Source organism: Lontra canadensis, unplaced genomic scaffold (genome assembly GCF_010015895.1).
Source record: "Lontra canadensis isolate GAN:19392208 unplaced genomic scaffold, GSC_riverotter_1.0 scaffold36, whole genome shotgun sequence".
In the NCBI taxonomy this organism is placed as follows: domain Eukaryota; kingdom Metazoa; phylum Chordata; class Mammalia; order Carnivora; family Mustelidae; genus Lontra; species Lontra canadensis.
Window position 1 is genome coordinate 5,084,826 of NW_022631030.1, and position 23,043 is coordinate 5,107,868.

At 47.0% G+C, this 23,043-nt stretch overlaps 2 protein-coding genes across 3 annotated transcripts in view; both read left to right on the plus strand.

Annotated features, from left to right (window-relative positions):
• The window catches only part of POU2F3 (POU class 2 homeobox 3), a 103,251-nt gene extending 91,283 nt beyond the window's left edge, over window positions 1-11,968 (plus strand). For both annotated transcript variants that reach the window (XM_032868742.1, XM_032868740.1), the window contains 5 exons: window positions 1,247-1,383; window positions 3,080-3,241; window positions 8,395-8,461; window positions 9,560-9,692; window positions 10,656-11,968. In XM_032868742.1, the coding sequence (XP_032724633.1) occupies window positions 1,247-1,383; window positions 3,080-3,241; window positions 8,395-8,461; window positions 9,560-9,692; window positions 10,656-10,695 (539 nt within the window). In that variant the 3' untranslated portion in view covers window positions 10,696-11,968. The remainder of the gene's footprint in view (window positions 1-1,246; window positions 1,384-3,079; window positions 3,242-8,394; window positions 8,462-9,559; window positions 9,693-10,655) is intronic.
• A 6,542-nt stretch (window positions 11,969-18,510) lies between these two features.
• On the plus strand, window positions 18,511-22,740 carry TLCD5 (TLC domain containing 5). Its single transcript, XM_032868743.1, has 3 exons — window positions 18,511-18,592; window positions 20,399-20,598; window positions 22,162-22,740. The coding sequence occupies exons 2-3, from the start codon at window positions 20,400-20,402 to the stop codon at window positions 22,698-22,700; spliced, it is 738 nt and encodes a 245-aa protein (XP_032724634.1). The 5' UTR covers window positions 18,511-18,592; window position 20,399; the 3' UTR covers window positions 22,701-22,740.
• The last annotated feature ends 303 nt before the right edge of the window (window positions 22,741-23,043 follow it).

Consider the following 23,043-nt stretch of genomic DNA (forward strand, 5'->3'; position numbering starts at 1 on the left):
ACACAACATAAGCCCTTTGGGTCGTCTTGAGTAGGACTTCAGAAAGCAGGGAGTTACGGTGAGCTAGACAAGTAGGGAAAGCTTCCAGCAGGAGTGAGGTTGGCTGGATTCAGTCCATAGGGTGGCCTGGGAGGCATTCCTGGGGTCAAGGGCAAAGTACGTGGAACACTGGACAGATGAGTTTGGTGTGGTGGGGCAGTGTGGAACAGGGCTTCCGCATGGCACTATGGATTTCATGGGCCAGGGCATTCTTTGTTGTAGGAAGCTGTCCTCTGGACTCCATGGTATTTAGCAGTTATCTTTGGTCTTTATCCCCAGATGCCAGCAGCACCTGCCTCCCACTAAGACGTGCACAAATGTCTCCCAATACTGCCAAATATCTGCTGGGGGTTTGGGGGGTACAAAATCGCCCCAGTTGAGAACCAGTGGTGTAGGTCGAGAGAGAAGGTAGAGAGAGCCTGTGCCAGGCCGGGCTCTGGTCAGTAGATACGCGTGGATGAGTGGATACTGTGGAGAGGAAAGGCGGGGGGAATAAGCAGCCAAAGGGGTTACCCCCTCAGAAGTCCCTCCATGTGGAATGGGGGAGGAGCAAGGAAGCTGCCCCAGACAGGTTGTCCCTTAGGCAGCTCTCCTCGGGGCACCAAAGTGAGAGAGATGACCAGACGTGCTGAGGATCACTGGGAAGGGACCTTATCGTTCATTTCTAGTGTGACCCCCTCCCTGATGCCTGAGTCCTTCGTGAGGGGTATCCCGGCCCATTGGTCCTCCCTCGGCTCCAACACTTAAACACTGAAAAGAAAGTGACTTCCACGCCACATTCTGCCACCAAGTGCCACTGCTTTTAGCTGCAAACACCATTTCCCATTTTACTCAGTATTCACATCCAGGCATCCCTGGGAAAAAGACAGACTCATGAGTGTTCCTTGTAGGATCTCTGCCTGCACGCACTCACTCACACCCACCCATGCCACTGATGGCCAAGTGTCCCTGAACCATGACCGCAAACACGGGAGGCGCTGGCGTGGGAGTCGCGGAGGACCTTCGCTCAGAGCTATGAGCAGAAGCAGGACGCTTGGCCTGTCCCGGTTCCCCTGCTGGGGGAGGGGCTGGTCCTGAAAGAGCCACTGCGCCGCTGCGCGCAGCTCACCGGGAAGCCAGGTGGGACCTCAAGGCCGTGAACACAGAGCCTGGCCTGGCCAATGTGTTCCCTTCTCTGAGCTTCCTTTGCCTTTCCGCCTCCCGACAGAAACCTCTCCATCAGAGCCCTCGATGAACACCCCCAGCTCTTTCCCCAGCCTCAGTGAGGTGTTTGGTAGGAAGAGGAAGAAACGAACCAGCATCGAGACCAACATCCGCCTGACGCTGGAGAAGAGATTTCAAGATGTGAGCGGCTCCTCCGGGCGGGAGCGGGTGGGCTGATGTACACGGTTGGATGAGGGGACACACTCAGGCCCCTGGGCACACACCTGCCCTGGGAAAGTGTCGGAAAGCAAGCACACACACCCTCTGCTGCCCCCTATGTATGCCCATGAAGGGGACTGCCAGCAACTTCTTTCCCCACAGACCCCTCTTGCCCTGACATTTTTTGGGGACCTAATGTCCCTCTCACTGTGAGCCTTAAGGGATGACATCTGGGGTCCCAGAAGAGGGTGGATCTCTGGATCCAGCTGTGGCAAAGCCAGACCACTGTATATAAATTTTTTCTTTTTCCTTTAAGTATAGTTGACGTATAGTTGATGTACTATATTATGTTTCAGGTGTGCGACAGGGATTCCACAGTTTTATACCTTACAAAGTGCTCATCGTGATAAGTATAGTTACCATCTGGAATTCTTTACTTTCTATGCATTGATTTATATATTTTTAAAATTATATATGTAGTAAATGCTCATTGTGAACAATTAGGAAAACCCAGGGAAGTCGAAAGAAAAAAACCTGCCATTAAATGGCATCTACATGTCTTTCCTTCTCTTTGTCTCCTCCACGTGTGTGTAAATGCTTGTGATCATGTTATACGTACGTTTGATTGAACGTGTAGCAGAAGCATATTCCTGAGCCAGTATGTGGCAGCTGATAACACCAGCTGTGTGCCCCGTGGGAGCTGGGGAAGGGAAGAGGAGGAAACAGGTGCGTCGAAACAGCTTCTAGTTGAGATCCCTCAGGTACCAGCTTCCAGAGCCTCGGTTCACACCACACAGGGCCCTAGTGGATGTGCCATTGGCCTCATTTAACGTCGTGTGCCCAGGGCCTCCAAGACTGCTGCCCACTCCAGCAGATCCGCCAGGACATCTGGCTCAAGGATTCGATGGCCGCTTCCTGCTGGCAGGATGACAAGAGCAGGCTTTTCCTGCTGATTAGGTTTCTTGAGCAAGGGAGGGGGCTAGAGGAAGGAGAGAAAGGGGCTGAGATCAAAGATTGGGTGGAAGGAGAGGTTGGAATAAGAGAGTGTTTAATATATATAATATAAACATTATTATATTGATTTATGATATATGATATACACATTATTATATTAATAGATGATATTTAATGTATAATATAATAGATATTTTATATATATATTATCCCCACAGTCTCGATGGATCCACATGCTTTGTCTTTATTTTTTCCTATCTTGAGGTAGGACAGGAAGTTGTAACACAAGAAAGGGATATCAGGGCATGAGGGGAACATGGGTTTCGGGATTCTGCCTGCCCTGCACAACTCAGCAGCAGACTCCTCTTTTCAAAACTTCTGAAGGGAGAAATGACAGAAGGGGAGAACATTGATGGCTCCTCTGTTCTGTGGCAGGCCCCACGCTGGACAGTTGACACACCCTTTCTCATTTTATCCTCACAGTGATCCTCTCCAGTAGATATTATTCTCACTTCATAGGTGTAAGACTGAGGCTCAGAGAGGTTAAGGCAGTTTTCTAAGGATACACAGTAACTGATAAAGCCAGTATTCCATCCTAGGTCTGATGTTATTCGGTCCATCTCTTATTCTATCTTGTTTCCTTGGAACATCCAGCCCCCATCCCCGATTCTTGACCCTCTTCCCTTTTCCTCCTGACCACATTCTATCCCTTTGGTGTCTGTAGAACCCCAAACCCAGCTCAGAGGAGATCTCCATGATTGCAGAGCAGCTGTCCATGGAGAAGGAGGTGGTCAGAGTCTGGTTCTGCAACCGACGTCAGAAGGAGAAGAGGATCAACTGCCCTGTGACCACACCCATCAAATCACCCATCTACAACTCCCGCCTGGTGAGTGCCGGGAACCAAGCGTCCACCAGGCACGAGGGGAAGGGACAGGAATGGTGCCTGAAGGACACCATCCTGGGGAAGATGACAGTCAGGAGATGCAAGCGGCATGCCATAAATAAATAAATAAGCAGAAAGATGCCGCCTATAAAATCTACAGCATATAAAGGAGAATAAAGAAGGGTAAGGGGATTGAAAGTAACTGTGGAGAGATGTCTTTTTAACACAGAGGTCAGAGAGGACCTCCCTGTCAGGTGACATTTGAGTGGAGCCCAAAGTGTTGAAAAGGAAAGAACTATCTAGAACAAAGGATGTTCCAGGCAGAGGGACGAGCAAGTAAAAAGACCTGACATGTTTGAGGAAGAGAAGGAAGCCAGTGTGGCTGGGGCAGGGTGAGGAAGGAGGAGAGAACGGGAGGGAAAGTCAGAGGAGTAACACAGAGCAGACCACCCAAAGCTCATGGAGGTCACTGAAAGGACCTTGGCTTTGAGTTTGGATGAAGTAAGCCACTGGAGAGCTGGGAGTGTAGAAGTTTGAGCTGGCTGAGGTGGGCTGCCATGTGGAGAATAATCTAGAAGCAGGACGCAGGTGAGGAAACACAATAACCAGGCTATGCACAGAGGTAGCTTAGGCTAAGACGGTTGCCACAGTGGAGATGAGAAGTGGTTGGATTCCGAATACACTTCAGCCATGGAGCCAGCAAGATGCGCTGACAGCTCAGATATGGAGCACAAGAGATGAGCCCAAAGTGGCTTCAAGGGTTTTGGCCTGAGCAACTGGTCGAGGTGTTGCCATTTTTTTTTTTTTTAAGGTGATAAAGAATGTCAGAAGTACAAGTATAAGGGAAAAGACTAAAAATTTGGAACTGGTCAGCTTAAGCTGGCACTCATCTAAGCATCCAAGAGAAATGAAATGCCTAGTAGACAGTAGTATCAATGATTCTGGAGGTCGGAGAGAGGTTAGGGCTGGGAATAATCTGCAATTTAGGGAGACCTGGAAGTAGGAAATATCTTCTCCATCCAGGGAGAGGTGGTGCCTGGAGGGTAGAGGTGGGAAGGTTCTTCTTCATCCTTGGGGATGATAGGGTTGTAAGGTTAAGGGAATTGAGGACAATGCCATTCCAGCACTCAAAGATGGGAGAAATTCAGCCTTGTCTGGGTGTCTCATACAAATGACACCATTGTTCATTCTTTCACCAAACATTCCTTGACCATCTACTATATATTGATCTTCATGTAGAGTGCTGAGGGTACACAAATCTGTCCCCTGGCCCGGAGGATCTCGCCACCTAGCAGAGGAGACAGACAAATAAACAAATGATAAACCACATGATAATTTCTCGAGGAGAACTTAGGAGTTGCAGGGAACAAAGCCTTGCAAGGTGGTGGTTAGAGAAGGCTTCCCCAAGGAGATAATTAATACCTGAGCTGAGTCTAAAAGGACAAGGAGTGAAGAGGCAAATAAGGGTGGGGTGGAGTTCTCATGTGGGAAAGTATGGGAACCGTAGGATGGAGCAGAGAGAATGAATATATGACACGTCCCCGGAACTGTAGGTAACCACCTGTCCTGTGAGGGATGTTGAAAGATGAGGCTGGACAGACAAGCAAGGCCAGACTGAGGTGACTATGAGCAATGCTAAGGACTGTGAAGCCTTAGAGGAGTCTGAAGGATTTTGAGCAGACCATTGGCACCATCAGATGTGCCTGCAGCGTAAAAGGTGGTTTGAGAGACACAAGACTGGTTGTAGGGAAATCAGCAAGGATATGTCTGCGATTATCCAGGAGAGATGTATTGAGGGCCGAAACAAAGCTAGCGGGTAAGAATGAGGGGCTGGGAGAGACTCAAGAGATAATTAGAAGGTAGGCTTATTAGGTCTTGGGTAATGAATGGGAGATTGGGTGAGGGGCAGGGAGAATGATGAAGGAAAGGGAGTACTCTCAGCTGACTCTTGGCATTCAGGTTGGGCTGATGTGGCAGGAGTTATGCCATTGATGTGACAAGCAAACACAAGGGGACAAGCTGATTTGGGAGTAGGAGGAAGTGATGATTCCTGTTCTTTATATCCTTATAAGGTACAGTGAAGCCTGTGGGACACCCAAGTGGGAATGTCCTTGGGTACCTGGAATTACGGGTCTGAAGGTCAGGAGAGAAGGTCAAGATGGAGACATGGATCGGGGAGTCATAAGCATAAGGTGGTGGTTGAAATCTTGGGCGAGGAGGAGCTCAGTTATGGAGTTTGCACAGAGGAGCCAAGAGAAAATTCTAGATCTTAACCTTAGAGATCACCAGCATCTGAGGGACGGGTACAGGAGGAGGATCAAGGGAAGACACTAAGAAGGAGTCTCCAGAAGAGGCAAGACATGGCGGTGAAGATGTGAAGAGGCAGTGAACCCCTCTAGGAGGGCTCTGGGAGCTCAGAAGAACACGGATCAAAACCATTCTAATCAGAATGGGGTCTGGGAGGGCTCACCCCCTAATCTGTTTGCAGAACAAATTAAAAGTTAGTGAGAACAGCACCCCAGGCTGGAGGAACCATCTGTGAGAAGGCACGGAATTACAAAACAACATGCTGCATTCGGAGAATCACAAGCACTTCCATCTGGCTGAAGCGAAGGCTTAGGGACTGAGAGGGGTTGATGAGGGCTGGCTCACAATGGGCCACAGATACTAAATTACCCTGCAAGCTCTAGGGAACCACTGAAAATTTGAAGTTGGAGGCAACGTGATATTCATTCATGGTTCCTTTCTTAAATATTTATTGCATACCCACCAAATGTTTGGCACCGGGACACGGTGGTACACAGGATGCCTGGGATCTCTCTGCTGGCAGTCTGGCAGGGAAAGCAGACGTTGAACAAAGGCTCTCTGGGATGAAATCTCCAGAGGAGATGCAGGATTTAGAGGATCTAATGTAGGCCAGGGTGTCAGGGGCTTTGCCAAGGAATGACGCTCAAAATAATGGCAGAAGCATAAGTAGACAGTCATGGGGTTGGGGGTGCACAGGGAGGAGAGAGTGCAGGGAGAACATTCCAGGCAGAGGAAAGAGTGTCTGCGAAGGCCCTGAGGCTGGGCAGGGTGGAAAGCAGAGTAGCAGGCTGGAATGGGCTAGAACCCAGGGAGGGGGAATGAGGAGGCTGGAGTGCTGGGCGGGGTGGGGGTGAGGTTATGTCATGCGCATTAAGGAAATGGAACCATGGCGGAGGAGCATTGAAATCTTTAAACACGGGGCTAGGGGAGGTAGGTTCGCATTTTGGTTCAACCCCAACCCAGGACACCCACGTGGAGAAAAGCAGTGGGAAGCATAGAGGAGCTGGGCAGGGGCCTGATTCCTTCTCATCGTTCAAGCAACACGTATTGATTGAGCACCTGCAAAGTTCTAGGCACGGTAGCGGACATGGTAGTAGAAAGCCACAGGCATCATGCTGCCCCTGGGAAGCCAGCAGCCTAGTTCCGGAGAAAGATGTTAAATAAGTAATGACTGTTCATGCTCGTGATGTTATGAAGGAAGCAGAGAGACAAAGTGTTCTGACTCTGCTTCTCCTCAGGTCTCCTGGGGACAGCCTCCTTGGGACTAGGACATAGTTTCTTCTGCTCTGATATGAAATGATCTCCAGGATATACAGTTAAGCCAAAAAAAAAAAAAAAAAAAAAAAAAGAGAGAGAGAGTTAAATGGTACCAACCACTGTGGGCAGAATGCTACCATTTATATAAACAATTAAAAAGGGGGAGCCATTTTTACCAAGATATATATATCTGCTTACATATGTGTAGCCTGCCTCCAGAAGGAAACAGAAGAAGCTGGTCACAGTGACTAAATGCATTATTTATTTTAAAACAACAACAAATGTCACGGGTGTGCCAGTAGGGAGGGGAGGAGGAGGAGGAGAGGGAGAGAGATGATTGATAACATCTCTTACCATGGGGCCTCACACCTGTCCCCACCCTTTGTGGGCCCCCTGCCTACTGAGGAGGCTTCTTGTAAACGGGCAGGTAAGTGAAGACAGGAGAACTGTAGCTGATTAGTTGGGAAATGAGTACATGCTTCATCCTGTTGGGAAGGGATGATCCAAACCAGGGAGGGGAGGAATCCCAGCTCCCCCAAGCAGAACTTCTTTCCAGCGTCCTTTGAAAACATCGATCGGACCTTCTCCTATCGACGTGAGAAGAATGAAGGGGAGGCGAGGTACGCCGACTCCAGCTCAAATGAAGAAGAGGACAGTGTCCAGAGACGGTGGACGGCTTCCTTCAGGGAGGAAGGGAACGAGCATTTAACAAACCTGGCACTCTTTGCCAGGCGTTGAATTGGAAGCTTTATGGACGGTATCTTATTAAATCTTAATTAAAAGGAAATATAAGGGAGGTATTACCTCTGTTTCGTGGATGAGAAAACCAGATCTCAGTGGGGTTAGGTCACTTGCCCAAAGTCACATGGAGCATTATGGTGAAATCAGGGTCTCACCCCTCGATCTGTTGGGTCCCCAAGTCCGTTCTTTCTATTACATCTTGTTCTAGGTTGTTCTAAGGTAGTAATCTAAAGGGTTTAAACTGAATCCTCTTAAGTCCCTTCCCAATCTCAGAGTTGATGATGCTGTGAGGTTTCCAGGGCCAAATGAACAGTTTCAGCATCCAAAGTTCAGCCTCCCCCTCCAGTTTTTTTCTGGGGAGTGGAGGGTCCTTTCCTGTATCAGACTGAGAAGCCTGGAACAGGGTTGTCCGAGTTGGGCTCTGCTGCCCTGAGCAAAGGGATCTTTTATTTAAAAAAAAAAAAAAGGACTGGGGACTGGCGAACATCTAGCCAACCGATAGTGTCTGCCCCAGCAGGAGTCCAGAGGTGGCGCCTCTTGTCACCCAGCACTCAGCACCGCAGCCTTGCCCGGCCATGTTGAAGAGCCTTGCCAGGGGCCACAGCAGGGAGGACAGGGCCTGGTGTCAGCAGCAGGTCCCTGCCAGAGCAGGCCGGAGCTGGAGCTGATGCTGCACGTGGTCCAGAAGCCTTCTTGTGGAAGCGGGATGGAGCGTAGGTTTGGAACAAAGCAGTCATCAAGAAAGCTGAGCCCTGCTGTCTGCACTCTGGGGGCCCAGCACCCTGGGAGAAGCACTCAAGTTCGGAGAAGGGAGCAGATACAGACATTTACAAGCTTCTGTTGCCTTTCAGGTCTCTCCCTCTGGATCTCTGGGTCCCCTCTCTGTCCCTCCCGTCCACAGCACCATGCCTGGAACAGGTGAGCTTTGCCGTGGGGTTTCTGAATAGCTCCAGAAGCCCTTTCAACAGGGGGACAGTCAAGGTGAACTATAACTGCTTAGGTCAGCATTCCTTAAATGTCTTTCGAAGGCTATGAAAATCTGTGCTAGGAAAGAAGGGTTCCACCATCGAGTAAGTTTGGGAAATGCTGAAGAAGCCAAGTTGAAAGCGTCTGCTTTCTGTCATTTGCCACACTTCTCCACACCAGAGTGCACTTCACAGCCCTGAAGAAGCTGTATGGAAGGCAAGGTCTTCCGAGCCAGTTTCTATAGAACTCTACTTTTCAAAAAGTACGTAGAGCCTTTCAAAGAATGAGGAAGCTGACCATCTGTCTGGATGTGCCCAGGACAGTCCCAGTGTCTGCCTCTTGTCCTGACCTAATGATCGAGAGCCCAGGTCCCACTCCTCAAAGTCTCTTGGCTTGCTTGGATAGTAAGCTATCCGTCACCTTACTCACAGAACACTGTTTGGGAAATCCAAAAACGAGAATCCAAATCTGCCATTTCTAGAAGACAAAAATGCGTTTTGGGAAAGTGAAACAAGGCGCCACGGTCCAGGGTTAGTGAATGGCCAGGAGCCAAGACTTGGGTCTCCTCTCTCCTGGCTGTGCTCTTTCTAGAAGACTGTGCATCTTTTTTGTGGAAATGGGCACACCGGAAAGGCCATGTTCTCAGATTCTCTTTCCCTCCTCTCTTCAGTGTTCTCTCTCTCCCTCCTCCCCTCCTTTCCGAGAGCCCTTGTTCTTGGCTCCTCCCATCTCTTGGTCTGGGGCTACATATGCCCAGCCCAGGGTGTGTCCTGGAGTAGGATGATTTTGGCATCTGTCCTTCTGCATTTGGCAAGTCTTGGACCTGCAGAACCAGCCACACCGTTCTCCAGGGCCTGTGCTGGGAAGAACATTTATGATGACAGCCCTCTGGGGCCGGGTGTTGAAGCTAATGTCCCCGGAGTGGGCAGATGGGTGGGACACAGGGAGGAGTGGGAGTTCTCTGGGGAGACATGTCTGAGGGCCATGTCAGGAGGTCCCAGGACCCAGCAGCATTATTTTCCCCTTGTTTTTGCCTCTGTTCATCCTCAGTAACGTCATCCTGTTCCCCTGGGAACAACAGCAGGCCTTCGTCTCCTGGCTCGGGACTCCATGCCAACAGCCCCACTGCATCTCAAAATAACTCCAAAGCGGCAGTGAGCTCCTCCAGTTTTAACTCTTCGGGGTAAGGTGGTGGAGAGAGTACTGTGACATTCTAGCAGGGTCAAGGGACATGTGAGATGTTGGGTCCATACCTCTGAAAAGAAAGCTTAGTCACAGGACTGGAAAGGGGAGTGGGGAGACGGGTGGGGGTGGGGGGCTCTATGGAGAACCAGGCTGGACCATATCCCTAGGGAGTGGGCTTTAAAGAGAAGCTTCGGCCAGTGAGCAGTCCTGGCAAGGAGCTGATGTCAACAAAGCCAAAATTTCCATCCTCACTGGGAGGGTGGAAATTTCCGAACACTCCTATTAGAAAGGACCAGGTCCTTCAGTGGGCTTGGGAGCGCTCCACTTCCTGCCAGGAACCCTGTTCTCGGGGTGTTCTGACGTGAGCCTGTGAGCCGGAGCTGCCCGTGTGGCTGACAGAAGGAGAGAGGAAGTTTTGCTGCTCCTGGTCTCGAGCTCCTGCCTGTGAAGCAGTGAGGGCAGCAGCCTCAGGGGCCCAAGAGTCTGCTCTAAAAGCTATTCCCAGAGCAGGTGCCTTGAGGGAGTCTTCCCTGACTCACAACAAAGCAGAGATTTGAAAGTTAGACGGTTACCTTGTGGGAAGAGATTAATCCACTTGACCAAAACCAGGCCATTCAGCAAAGGCAGCCAGCTCTTACCGGCCCACAGGTACACAGCGCAAAATACTGGGACTCCTCAACCACTCCCACCAAAAAAGAAGGAAAAGCCTATATAATGTATGTTTCTTAAAAATGTTTTGAGATAGAATTCACACACCATAAAAATTACCATCTAAAACGTGCGACGCCTGGATTTTAGTGTCTTCACAATTTTACATAACCATCATCATAATCCAATTCCAGAATGTTTTCATGACCCCCAGAAAGGAACCCCATACCCCTGTTAGGAGTTCACTGCCCATTTGCCTCTTCCCTCAAACCATTAGCAGCTTTACGGTTGACTTGCTTTTCCTTCCTTCCAGATCTTGGTACCGATGGAATCATCCCACCTACCTCCACTGAGACCAAAAAGTTTCTCGGAATCCGCCTGGCCCTGTATGCACCCCCAGAAGGAAGGGAATCATGCCCTCTCTGAATGGACAGATTACTGTCAGAAGAGTGGAAGAGAATCCCCACTGCCATCCCAAGCTCTTGGTTCTTCAGGTGTGAGGGCCTCCAGAGATCCAAACTGTGACTAAACCATGCGCTGGCTCCCAGTGCTCTTGAAACACATTACCCCTCTCCCCGAGGTGTTCCCCGTTTTCACCTTCTTTCCCCGTGCTCCAACCCTCTAGCTCTAAATATTTCCCATGGCTTCCCTGTGGCAGTCGTCTTTCCGAGCAAGGACACCTTGTCATTATTTTCCAACTCATCCATGGGCTTCTGGGGACAGCGGTTTGACTGGTGTACCAAACAACCAGAGGAAGAGATTATGGCTTGACTCCGAACTTGGCCACAATCGCTGAACTGATCTCTAAATTCTGTGAAAAGATTGGAATCTGATGTCTCCACCAAATCCTGGATGCTTTCTGTTGAGCAAACCTTTCCGACTGAATCTTCATTTCACTCCAGGTTTTTTGTAGCCCTGACCCCTTTTCTAGAACCGAATCCACTCATGATGGCCTTCTCCAGGTTCCCTCCTTTTAACAGAAGGCCGAGCCACCCTCAGTCCCCTGGGCGTATTTCTCTGCCCACAGGTGCTCTTCTGTGTGCTACACTTGCTCCAGAGTTCAGGAGTGTTACTCCTTCTCTCCTTCCTTGTCCTTATCTGGCCCTCTCTCCCTTCCCCCGGCTGCAGGAGGAGGAACACAAAAGCAAACATGTAACAATTATGTTGGCAGATTCCCTGTATATAGCCCCTTCCTGTGTTTGCAGCTACCTTCCCTCCTTCATGTGGAATTTTCCAGCAAAATGTTTAACTCAGGTGTGAATTTTGAAGATATCTCTGTAATATTTTATCTCCTTTTTAAAGAAAGAGAAGGAAAGGGAAAAAAAATGCCAAAGTGTGAAATACTGTGCTAGCTTCCACAAGAAGAGTTCCCACATGAGCTGGGAATGTTTGTTGACTTCTCGGGAACATGATCTCTAGTCCCCTTCTTTGTGGGCCAGTGTGTAGAGAAGCAACATGAAGCCATTCCAGCAATGGTAACATTTTTTTTAGGAAAAAATAAAGAAAAGAAAAGAAAAAAGACTGTATATCCAAGAAAATGTTGAGATTCTAAGGAATCTCTCTGTTCCTAAATAAATTTGTATAGTTATGATATAAATGATTCCACTATTGATAAGAAAAGGTTTAGATCATTGTTCTGTGTCTTTTGTTGAGGGGAGGGATAGGAGTGCATATAGTGAAATGGGATGTGGGGAGCACCTGGCTGGCTCAGTCAATAGAGCATGCAACTCTTGATCTCAGGGTTGCCAGTTCGAGCCCCACACTTGGGTGCAGAGATTACTTAAAAAAAAATGGGAAGGGGGTAAAATGTTTCAGGTTGGTATATTAAGTCTGTTACTCCCTGGACTGATATGCTAAAGATGACATACATACATTAATACAGGGCTTCAAAGAGTTCAGAGTTCTTACTCTTTTTGACAGAATTATCTTGAGGGCAGAGTAGCAGGAAACTGGTTGAAAGGGAGAAGATTTTTAAGTGGGAAGATGTTAAATGTTTAAGGCCAAGTCATTCAGACTTTAGAGCTGGAGGCAGAGGCTGAAAAGCTCATATTGCAGATATCCTCAAGGTCAATTATTAAATATTCACAATGGGAAGCAACAGGTATGTAAAGGAAAGCATAATCCAATAATCAAAATATATTTGGCTTTTGAATGCACTGTGACTTTTGCTGAGGGGCTGAGGGACAGGGAAGCTCTCCCGGTGGTTTTTCTTAGGCTAATAAAAATTTAAATAGCTACCATTCCTGAAGGAAACACTGACCTGTGGGAAAGGGAGGCCCTTCAAAAATGTCATGGCTCATGGGGAAACACTGAAATTGGGATGAAACATTTGTTGTGAACAATATCTAAGTGCAAAATCTCTATGTAAATAATTAAGACTTAACTGTTTCCAGTGTTTGGGCCTTATATTCAGACAAATATTTCATGTCACGAAGCTGAAGAAGAAAGCCTATTTGTAGTGGTTGCTGTCTCGAGAAAAGATCCAGTTGGAAGGGACTAGGTATGCGGCAAAGAGACAAGAGGAGCCTTTGGGACTCATTTAAATCTATAAAGGGACAGCTCTGTGACCCAGGAGCCCATGGGTAGTTATGTTGTCCATAATGCTGGTTCGTCCTTCCTTCCTTCCTTCCTTCCTTCCTTCCTTCCTTCCTTCCTTTCTTTCTTTTTCATCGCTGGATGGGCATGAACCACATGCCGATTTTCATTCATTTCATCTTTAAAAAAATTTTATTTTTTTAGAGCAGTTTTAGATCTACACCAAAATTGAGAGGAAGGTACGGAGATTTCCCATACATCCCTGCCCCTTCATGTACATAGTCTCCCCCATCATCGACATTACTCACTAGAAAGTACTTTTTTTTTTTAAACCAAGGAAGAATCTATATTGACATACAGTGATCATTCAAAGCTCACAGTTCATCTTAGAGCTCACTCCTGGCGTTGCAGGTGCTGCAGGTTTGGACAAAAACATAATGACCTATACCCATCCTTGTAATACACAGGGTATTTTCACTGTCCTAATCCTCTGTGCTCCACCTGTTCACTTCTCTCTCCCCTACAGCCTGCAACCACAGATCTCTTTACTGTCTCAAATAGCTTTGCATTTTCCAGAATGTCCTATAGTTGGAATCATAGTACATAACCTTTCCAGATTGGCTTCTTTCACTTAGCAATGTGCATTGAAAATTTCTCCATGTCTTCATGGCTTCATAGCTCATTTCTTTTTAGCACTGAATAAATAATATTCTATTGTCTGGATACACCACAGTCTATGTATCCATTCTTCTACTGAAGGACATCTTGGAAGCTTGGGCAATTATGACGAAAGCTGCCCTAAACATCTCTGTGTGGGGTTTTGATGGACAGAAGTTTTTAATTTCTTTGGGTAAATACCGATGACCGTGATTGTTGGATCATATGGTAAGAGTATATTTTGTTTTGTAAGAAGCTTCCAAACTGTCTTCCAACAGAATGTGGCTGCACCATTTTGCACCCCCACCAAACAGTGTATGGAGTTCCCGTTGCTCCACATCTTTGCCAGCAGCTGGTGTCGCCAAGCGTTCTGGATCTTGGTCATTCTAATAGGTGTGTAGTAGTAGCCCAGATGTTTTCATCTGCATTTTCCTGATGACATGATATGAGACATCTTTTTGTGTGCTTATTTGCCATCCGTATGTCTTCTTTGGTGAGGTGTCTTTTCAGGTCACTGGCCCATGTTTTAATCAGGTTATTTTCTTATGTTAAGAAAATGTTGAGAGTACTCTGTTTTGGATAAAAGTCCATTATCAGATGTTTCTTTTGCAAATATTTTCTTCCAGCCCATGGCTTGTCGTCTAATTCTCTTGAATTTGTCTTTGGCAAAGCAGATGTTTTTAATTTTTTTTAAAGATTTTATTTATTTATTTGACAGACAGAGATCACAAGTAGGCAGAGAGAGGCAGGCAGAGAGAGAGGAGGAAGCAGGCTCCCCGCTGAGCAGAGAGCCCGATGCGGGGCTCGATCCCAGAACCCTGGGATCATGACCTGAGCCGAAGGCAGAGGCTTTAACCCCACTGAGCCACCCAGGCACCCCCAGATGTTTTTAATGAAGTCCAGCTTACCCATTATTTTTGTCATAATTGTGTCTTCGTTGTTGTTTCTAAAAAGGCATCACCACACCCAGGATCATCTAGGTGTTCTCTTCCTGAAATGTTACAGTCTTGCATTTTACATTCAGGTCTATGATCCATTTGGAGTTCATCTTTGTGAAGGGTGTAAGGTCCGTGTCTTGATGTGTTTTGTTTTTTGTTTTTTTGGGGGGGGGGTTTGCATGTGGATGTTTGGTTGTTCCAGCAGCATGTGTGGAAGACACCATCTTCTCTCCATTGTATTTCCTTAGCTCCTTTGTCAAAGACCAGTTGAGTCTGTGTAGGAGGGTCGATTTCTGGGCTATTTGGCCATGGTTTCTATGAAAGAAATGCAGAATTGTAACCTCACTGCTCAGCCTCCAGTAGCTTCCATTATCCACTGTCTTGGACAATTGTTTAACAGAGTCAAACCTGGGATTTACTTTTCACATATGCATGATTCTATAAAATTCCAGCGAAGTTTAACCAAAGCTTGGTTAGCTTCCTCAGCAGCTAATTAGGCACAAGAGAATCTATGGGTTTTTAGTCACTGTCCAGGCAAAAAGAAAAAGAAGAATTGCTCCACTACTTTTCAAAATTTGCACACTTCAATATTTAGTTGACTCAAGACTGGTGGGCCCAGCTGTGGGCTCCCAACACTAAGGACTTTTGGTGAAACTCATAGAATGAACTTAGTTCCAGGACTCAAGTTAAGAATCCTGCTCTGAGCCCCTGGGTTTCAGGCTCAGTGCCCCTCCTCCCTGTACACTCTGCATGCACCTGCTATCCTTATGTACTATGTTTGCTGATTCCTCTGCTTCACCTTCTAGACTGTGGGAAGCTCCTTCAGGTTGAGGTTCTTTTTCTCTTTATCTCCATGATTAACACTGTGCCTAGTGCTGGGGCACCTGGGTGGCTCAGTTGGTTAAGTGTCTGCCTTTGACTCAGGTTATGTTCTTAGGGTCTTGGGATCCAGCCCTGCGTCAGGCTCCCAACAATGTGGGGAGTCTCCTTCTCCCTCTTCCTCTGTCCCTCGGCCTGCTTGTGCCAATTAATAAATAAAATCTTAAAAAAAAAAAAAGCCCCAGCACTGTGCCTAGTACATAATAGGGAATTAAGATTTTTGAAAATTAAATTCTCTCTCTTTTTTTTTAACCTTTGAATGACTTTTAGTGCCCTTCAGCGAGGCTAGGAGCTGTGAATACCTAATAATACAGTACACATCTATAGGGGATTCTAGTCAAGGGCAGGCAGCCTATCTTGGTGGTTGAGAGCATGCCTTCCAGAACCATATTGTCTGGCTTCATACTCCACTCTGCCTCCTACTAATCATGTCACCTTGAGCAAGTTCCTTGACTGCTCTGTGCCTTCGTTTCTCACCTATAAAATGGGGATAACCATAGTAACCATCTCATAGACCTGTGAGAATTAAATGTTAATCATGTATGTAAAGTGCTTGGAACAGTGCCTGGTACAATAAGTGTTGACTGTTATTATTGTGATTATGATCACAATTATTGTCATTATTATTCCAATAAATTGGTGGAGAGTTTCCTGTTCCCCGCTCTCCCTTATAGCCCAGAACTTCTTGTGGGGGGGGGCGGGGGTGCCACTGTTGAGAAACATCTGATTTGGTAGAACAAGGGTTATGGCCAAACATATACAGATTAGTAAATTTAATCCAAGGTAATGAAGCTTGCATGAGGATAAAATAAAGGCTCAATAAAGGCTCCAACAGAAGAACTGGCACTTATCCCCCAGACTTTAGACCTCTGAAGCCTTTTAATACTCCTTTCTTCCCTGGAAAATGGTGGCAGCAAGAAAATAGTTCCAAATCCAGATACGAGAAGAAGAAAAATACTACAACAATTATAAGCAAATGGGGAAAGTTGATATTTGCATACTTTCCATTCAGTGAAATGAATCCTCCCCTGTTCTCTTTCTCCAGGCTCTCATTACTTCTTATCGGGTCTGTTCAAACCCACCTGAAGCAAATTGTCTTCTCCAGTTGGCCTTACAGGGACTTCAGCTGGGTGCATAGCAGTGATTCTCAACTTTGGTTACACATCGGAATTCTGAGATGCTGTGTTTCCAACAAACTCTCAGGAGCTGCAGATTTTGCTGGACTACTGACCACACTCTGAGTAACAAGGGCTTGGAGAACATGGTAACATTATATCCCCTTGCCCAATAACATCAGAGGCTTCCTGTTACCCACATCATAAGATACCTCAGCCTGGCATCTCAGGCTGGCATTAGAGTCACTTAAGGTCCTCTGACAGCAGTGGTTCTTAAATGTGACTAGTAACTAAATGACCTGTGGGTTGTGTTTTTAAAAGATATGTATTCCTGGCCCCCACATTAAGCCTGCTAAATTATACTCTTCAAGATACAGCCTACAAGGGCATTTGGGAGACACATCCTAAATGGTGTAGAAGATCAGCAAGGTTTAGGCCCCAGTAGTTTCCAATACACTTTTCCAGGCTCATTTCCCATTCATCCAACCATCGAACATCCATCACATCTGCCTCCTACCAGGTATTAGAAAAAACAAAGATGAAAACAGTTTGATCCTTACTCATGAGAAATTGGCAAGATAAATGTCAAAACTAGATTACTAACTACTCCCCGGCCATGGTGTAAATGCTCACATCCCTACCTAACGACTTCTCTTTTTAAGACTGTCTGGGCCCCTCAGCATCCCATTGTCACCCATCCTAATAAACGAATCCAGATACCCTCTTTACTCCATGTGAGCCTCCATACTTGTTCGGTCATTTCTTCCAGCTGGCTTTCCTTGGTACTAAAATAGAGCTCAAAGAGGAGAAAGGAATTACCGCAAGTGTCACCAACCACAATAATTAACATTTTTTAAAAGATTTTATTTATTTATTTGACAGAGATCACAAGTAGTCAGAAAGGCAGGAGGCGGGGGTGGGGGGGGTGGGGAGACGGCTCCCCGCTGAGCAGAGAGCCCGATGTGGGGCTCGATCCCAGGATTCTGGGATCATGACCCGAGTGGAAGGCAGAAGCTTTAACCCACTGAGCCACCCAAGCGCCCCCACAATAATTAACATTTATATAATGACTTCCTTGGGCCCGCCATTGTTCTAAGCAGTTTACATTGGTAAAGCGTGTAAAATTCTCACAACAGCCTTCTAAGATGGCTATTACTACTATCCTGGTTTTGGGTTTGAGAAAACCGAGGCACAGAGAAGTTAAGCAACTCGCCCAAAGACACAGAGTCAGTAACCAAGCCAGGTTTATTTTTGTCTTATATTCTACCGCCAAGTTGGTGACAGGGCTGTCAGGAAAAGGACTAATTTCTAATTCCCAGGCCTAAACCCTTTCTGGCAAATCAGTGATTGGTGTGCTGGTTTCCCAACTGAGACTCAAGCGTGAGGGCAGCGATGCGGTCTTCTATCTCCCACAGTGCCCAGTAGGGGTGCGAGCCCTCAGTTACTGGACGGGGACGGGGGACTGGATGGATAATTATTCAAACAAACAAACAAACAAACAAACACGCAAACAAGGGAGGCAGCCTGCGAGTCTCACGTGACCACTAGGTCACACCCCGCTATCTCCCCCCACCCCAGCCCGGAGCGCTGGAGGAGGACCCTCTGGCTCCCTTTAGGGACCTTCCCCGTCCAGCTCGGGTTCTGCGCTCCGTCCTCCCAGCCACAAGGTGCCCCCAGACCCCCGGCTCCTCTTCCGCCACCGTCAGAGCATCGTTCTCTCTCCCTCTCTCCGCCGCTTCCTGCTCCGGGGATCCGCGCTCTGAGCTCTGGGGCCGAGGCGCCCGCTCCGCCAGGTAACAACGCAGCGCAAACGGCCGCGCTCCGGCCGCTGGGCTGGGTTCGGGACAAGGACCGCCGGGTCCGCCCGGCCCACTAGCGGGGAAGGAGGCGGGCAGATGGCCCCGCCTGGCCGCCTAGGAGGGGCCGGGGTGGGAGTGGGGCTCTTCCTGCCCGGGGGCGCGGGAGGTCTTGCCACTGGGGGCTCGGGCGGGCGGAAGGCCGGAGGTCGGCACAGCACCGTGGCCCGCGGGCGGTGGGCGAGTCGGAGGGAGCGGCGCTCGCGGTGCCCGCGGGGCGTCCGGGTTGCAGCTCGCCCCAGCCACGCCTGCTCCGCGGCCGCGAGCCAGGTGGGCCCGCCCAGCGCTCCTCCTCCCGAATCTGGCCCTGGAACGCGAGGAGCGAGGACGGGAGCTTTGGAATTCTGAGCCGGATCGGCCACCCCAATCCCCTTCCTTTCTTTTACCCAAAAGTGGAAAAAAAAAAAATAAATAAATAAATAAAAAAGAAAGAAAAGAAAAAGAAAGAAAGAAAAAAAAGCGGAAATCCAGAGATGGAGTGACTTTCCCAAGGTCACAGACTTGTATCTGCCCTTTACACATGTCTATTCTTTTATTTAGATGTTTGTAAATAGAATACTGTTTCCTCTGTTCTGCCAGGGAATTAGGATTCAGGGAAGAGGGCTCTAAAAATACTAATCAGCAGATCCAAATGAGCTGATCCGTATTACTGGCCGGTGACCCCGGCATTTACAAGGAAATAAGCGAGAACGGTTCCTTTCACTCTGGGTACTTTGTATTTCTGGCCCTTGCTCTGGAAAATTGGCCTAGATGTTTTACAAAATTTATCTCAGAACTCCCTTGTCAGAACTGGGCCGGATTGGAATTTTCAATCCTCTTTTCTTCTCTCTTTCGTTTTCCTCTTTTATTTATTTATTTATTTATTTATTTATTAAATGGAGGCTCAAGAGGTGAAAGTGATTTGCCCACACTTGTATGCGTACTTAGGGGCACAGACAGAATTGGAACTCAGGACTGTGATTGATACCTGCTGTTTTCTTGAATAGAAACCTGATTTCAGATGAACGCTGTGCAGAACTTGACCTTGGTAAAGCCCTCTGGATAGCATTCTGGGGAGTGGTGTGTGTATTGAAGTGTGTTGGTCCAGGGATACTATTTCACATGTCAGAATAGGGTTAAGCAATAAGGGTAGCCATGCAGAAAATTCCTGCTGAGATGAGACAGATATCTGAAATGTTTTTGACTTTTTTATTTGTACTAGAGGAGCTAACGAATATTAATAACAACATCTTGGTTACTTTAAGATTTTAGACCTGGATGGCTAAATTGACTCAGTTACAGTCATTCTTGGCTTGGTATACTTGTCATTAGCAAAAATTTCAGAGTGTAGCTTTCTGACTTTGTTTGGTGTTTAACTGAATAACTGCCTTAAGGATATTTTTTATATCAACAAAAATTTCCCACTTAAACACCTTCTGCTTCTGCCTTGGTCTATCTTTGAGTTGGGTTTCATAACTGAACAGAACTAGGATTTTTTTTTCCCCTTCTGAAATACCTAGACTCCGTTTAGTTCCCTATTCAGGTTTACCTCAAGTTTCGATTTTAATTGGTAAACCTGTGACCCAAATCCAAACTTCAGCTGAGGTAGTATCAGCTTCAAACCACATGAAACCGCTATGCGTCATATGACCTCTCACAGAAACCACAGGTGGTGGTACTGTTTTTTTCGCGAGAGTGTCTTATTGGGATTTTTGAAGCGTGAACACATTATCTAATATGTGTATTGTATTACTCATGTTCATACAAGGTCAGTCATCACTGGCAGGTTATTGTTGACATTTACTCATCGTAACGATACGATACGTTATTATCATTCTGAGTCTACCAACTCAGAATGCAGTTCCAGGTTTTCGGTTTAGGGGTTTTATCAGTTATCTCTAAGGAACATGGAATCAGAATCACAACCACGCTTTAATGGACAATTCTTGGCTGTGTTGATAAGGAAGAAGTATTTCAGTGAAGGCAATGTTTTTGTACTATCCTAGAGTAGGAATGAAGATGATACGCAAATTGACCCAGTGCTGTTTTCTTAGGGTGCATCCTTTGTTTTTTCTGGTTTTGGTCTTTTCATCCTAGGATGGCATTAGCTCTGTGTCCGCAGGTGCTGTGCAGCCTGGGGGGCTGGCTCTCACTCTACATCTCTTTCTGCCGCCTGAATAAGCACCGAAGCTTTGAGTGGAGCTGCCGGCTGGTGACGTTCACCCATGGAATCCTCTCCATAGGCCTCTCGGCTTATATTGGCTTCATTGATGGCCCCTGGCCTTTTACCCACCCAGGTAGGTGGGAGACATTAGAGGATTTTTCCCTAAGGGGTTTATAATTTGGGGGGTAGTCTTGGAAGGATGGGACATTTTCACAGAATTTGTACAATATTGGAGAATATTGAAGAATAACTACCTTTATGATTTGTATTGGGAGTCTTCTTTTTTTAAAAAAAAAGATTTATTTATTTGACAGACAGAGATCACAAGTAGGCAGAGAGGCAGGCAGAGAGAGAGAGGGGAAGCAGGCTCCCTGCTGAGCAGAGAGCCTGATGTGGGGCTCGATCCCAGGACCCTGAGATCAGAGGCTTAACCGATTGAGCCACTCAGGCACCCCTTTGTTTATCCTCCTTAACTGTGATGTAATAATTTGTTATGCGTATCCTATCATTTAATTGGTGTCTCATTATTTATAGCACCTATATTGATTTTTAAACTGCTAGATGTACAAGTATTACCTCCTTAGAATAAAAAAGGTTGTATCCCCTTGAATTAGTTTTCTGGGGCCGCTGTCACAAAATGCCACAGACTGGGAAGCATAAACAACAGAAACTTATTTTTTCACAATTCTGCAGGCTAGAAGTCCAAGATCAAGTTGTTGGCTGGTTTGGTTTCTTCTGAGGCTTCTCTCTTTTGCTTGCAGGTGGCTTCCTTCTTGCCATGTCCTCACATGGTCTCCCCTTTTCATCTGTCTGTGTCCTACTCTCCTCCTTTTATAAGGACATCAGCCATATTGGATAAGGGCCCATCCTAACAACCTCATTTTAATTTACCTCTTTAAAGGCCTTCTTTCCAAATACAGTGATATTGTGATGGGTTGGGCGTTAGGGCTTCAACATAAGAATCTGGGGGGTACAATTCAGGCCAGAAGTCCCCTAGGATATGATTTTTTTTTTAATTCCTTAGATTCCTTTTTTAAATTTCCTTAAATTTCTATATTGAGCTTCTGAGGTTTTCCCAAAACTATTCCAACTGATATGAAAGCTGCTATTAAGCTGTATGTCTTATATGAAGGTTTTAAAGAGATTTGAACATTGAGTCCTTGGACTCAGTTTTCTTGGGCTAGGAATACACTAACTCCTGGGGTTCTTTCCAAGGTCCACTTTCAAGAAGGGTAGGGCCACTAGTGCCCAACAATCTAACCCATTAAGCTAAGAAATTAATCTGGCATGCAGGGCAGAATAACTAAAAGAGTCCAGAAACAGACCTTTAAAATTGGTTACATACATACATACATACATACATACAATTTTAAAAAATAAAAAGGGAAAGAAACCGTAGGGTTTTAACTGAAAAGACAAACAGCTCAATTTTATGCTGCTCCGTAGAGAGGACACTGAGATCATGCCTGGTGCTCAGATCACTCATTGAGATCCTATTCAACAGAACAGCATTTCCCGGGCCTGTGACATTATTGGGCTTGATAAAGACCAAAGTTTTAGTTTTCAGTCTTTTGTGGTTGTCACTCAAATGCATGTGCCTGCCTGGTTCAGGAAAGCTCGGGAAACATTGGACCCTGCCTGGTGCAAGGCATCAGGGTTCAGCCATTCAGTTTGCTTTTGTCTCGGTTTATTTCAGGCTCACCCAATACTCCTCTCCAAGTGCACGTTCTGTGTCTCACCTTGGGCTACTTCATCTTCGACTTGGGCTGGTGCATCTACTTCCAGTCCGAGGGGCCCCTGATGCTGGCTCACCACACGCTCAGTATCTTGGGCATCATCATGGCCCTGGTGCTCGGGGAGTCAGGCACAGAGGTCAACGCGGTCCTCTTTGGAAGTGAGATCACCAACCCCTTGTTGCAGATGCGCTGGTTTCTCCGAGAAACAGGCCGCTACCACAGTTTCACTGGAGATGTGGTGGACTTCCTCTTCGTGGCCCTGTTTACCGGAGTGAGGATTGGTGTAGGAGCTCGCCTTCTTTTCTGCGAACTAGTCTCCCCCAAGCCCAGGTGGTTTGTGAAAGTTGGGGGAGTAGCGATGTACGCTGTATCTTGGTGTTTCATGTTCAGCATCTGGCGCTTCGCGTGGAGGAAAAGCATCAAGAAATACCATGCCTGGAGAACCAGGCGGGGCGAGGAGCGACAGCTGAAGCAGAACGGCCATCTCAAAACGCACTAGCCATGACTTTGTCCAGATGGTGGGTCAGAGTTAGTTGGCTGCGGGATACAGGTCGGAGATACGGCTGTTACAGAACCATGCTTCCAGTGAAGTTAGGTTTCAAAAAAGGGCTAAACCTTATCAGTCAGTTTGGTCAGTCTTCGAATGGAGCCCATACCAGTATTAAAACACGAACTTCCACCATAGCGCGGTTGTAGAAAAGCGAAACTACATGGTGGTAGTTGCGAGTATGTCACTGTGAGATGAGCAATGCTGCATTCCTTTTAGTTCCTGGTGTCCCTGGGTCCTCTTGTCTCTGGGATGCCTGATGGCTAGACAGCTCAGGAGGGAATTTGAGAATTCC

Bases quoted from the DNA above. Each gene is read 5' to 3' on its own strand.
- TLCD5 (XM_032868743.1), top strand. From the start codon at position 20,400: ATGGCATTAGCTCTGTGTCCGCAGGTGCTGTGCAGCCTGGGGGGCTGG. The intron at 20,599-22,161 runs GTAGGTGGGAGA...GGTTTATTTCAG, and splicing joins CTGGCCTTTTACCCACCCAG to GCTCACCCAATACTCCTCTC.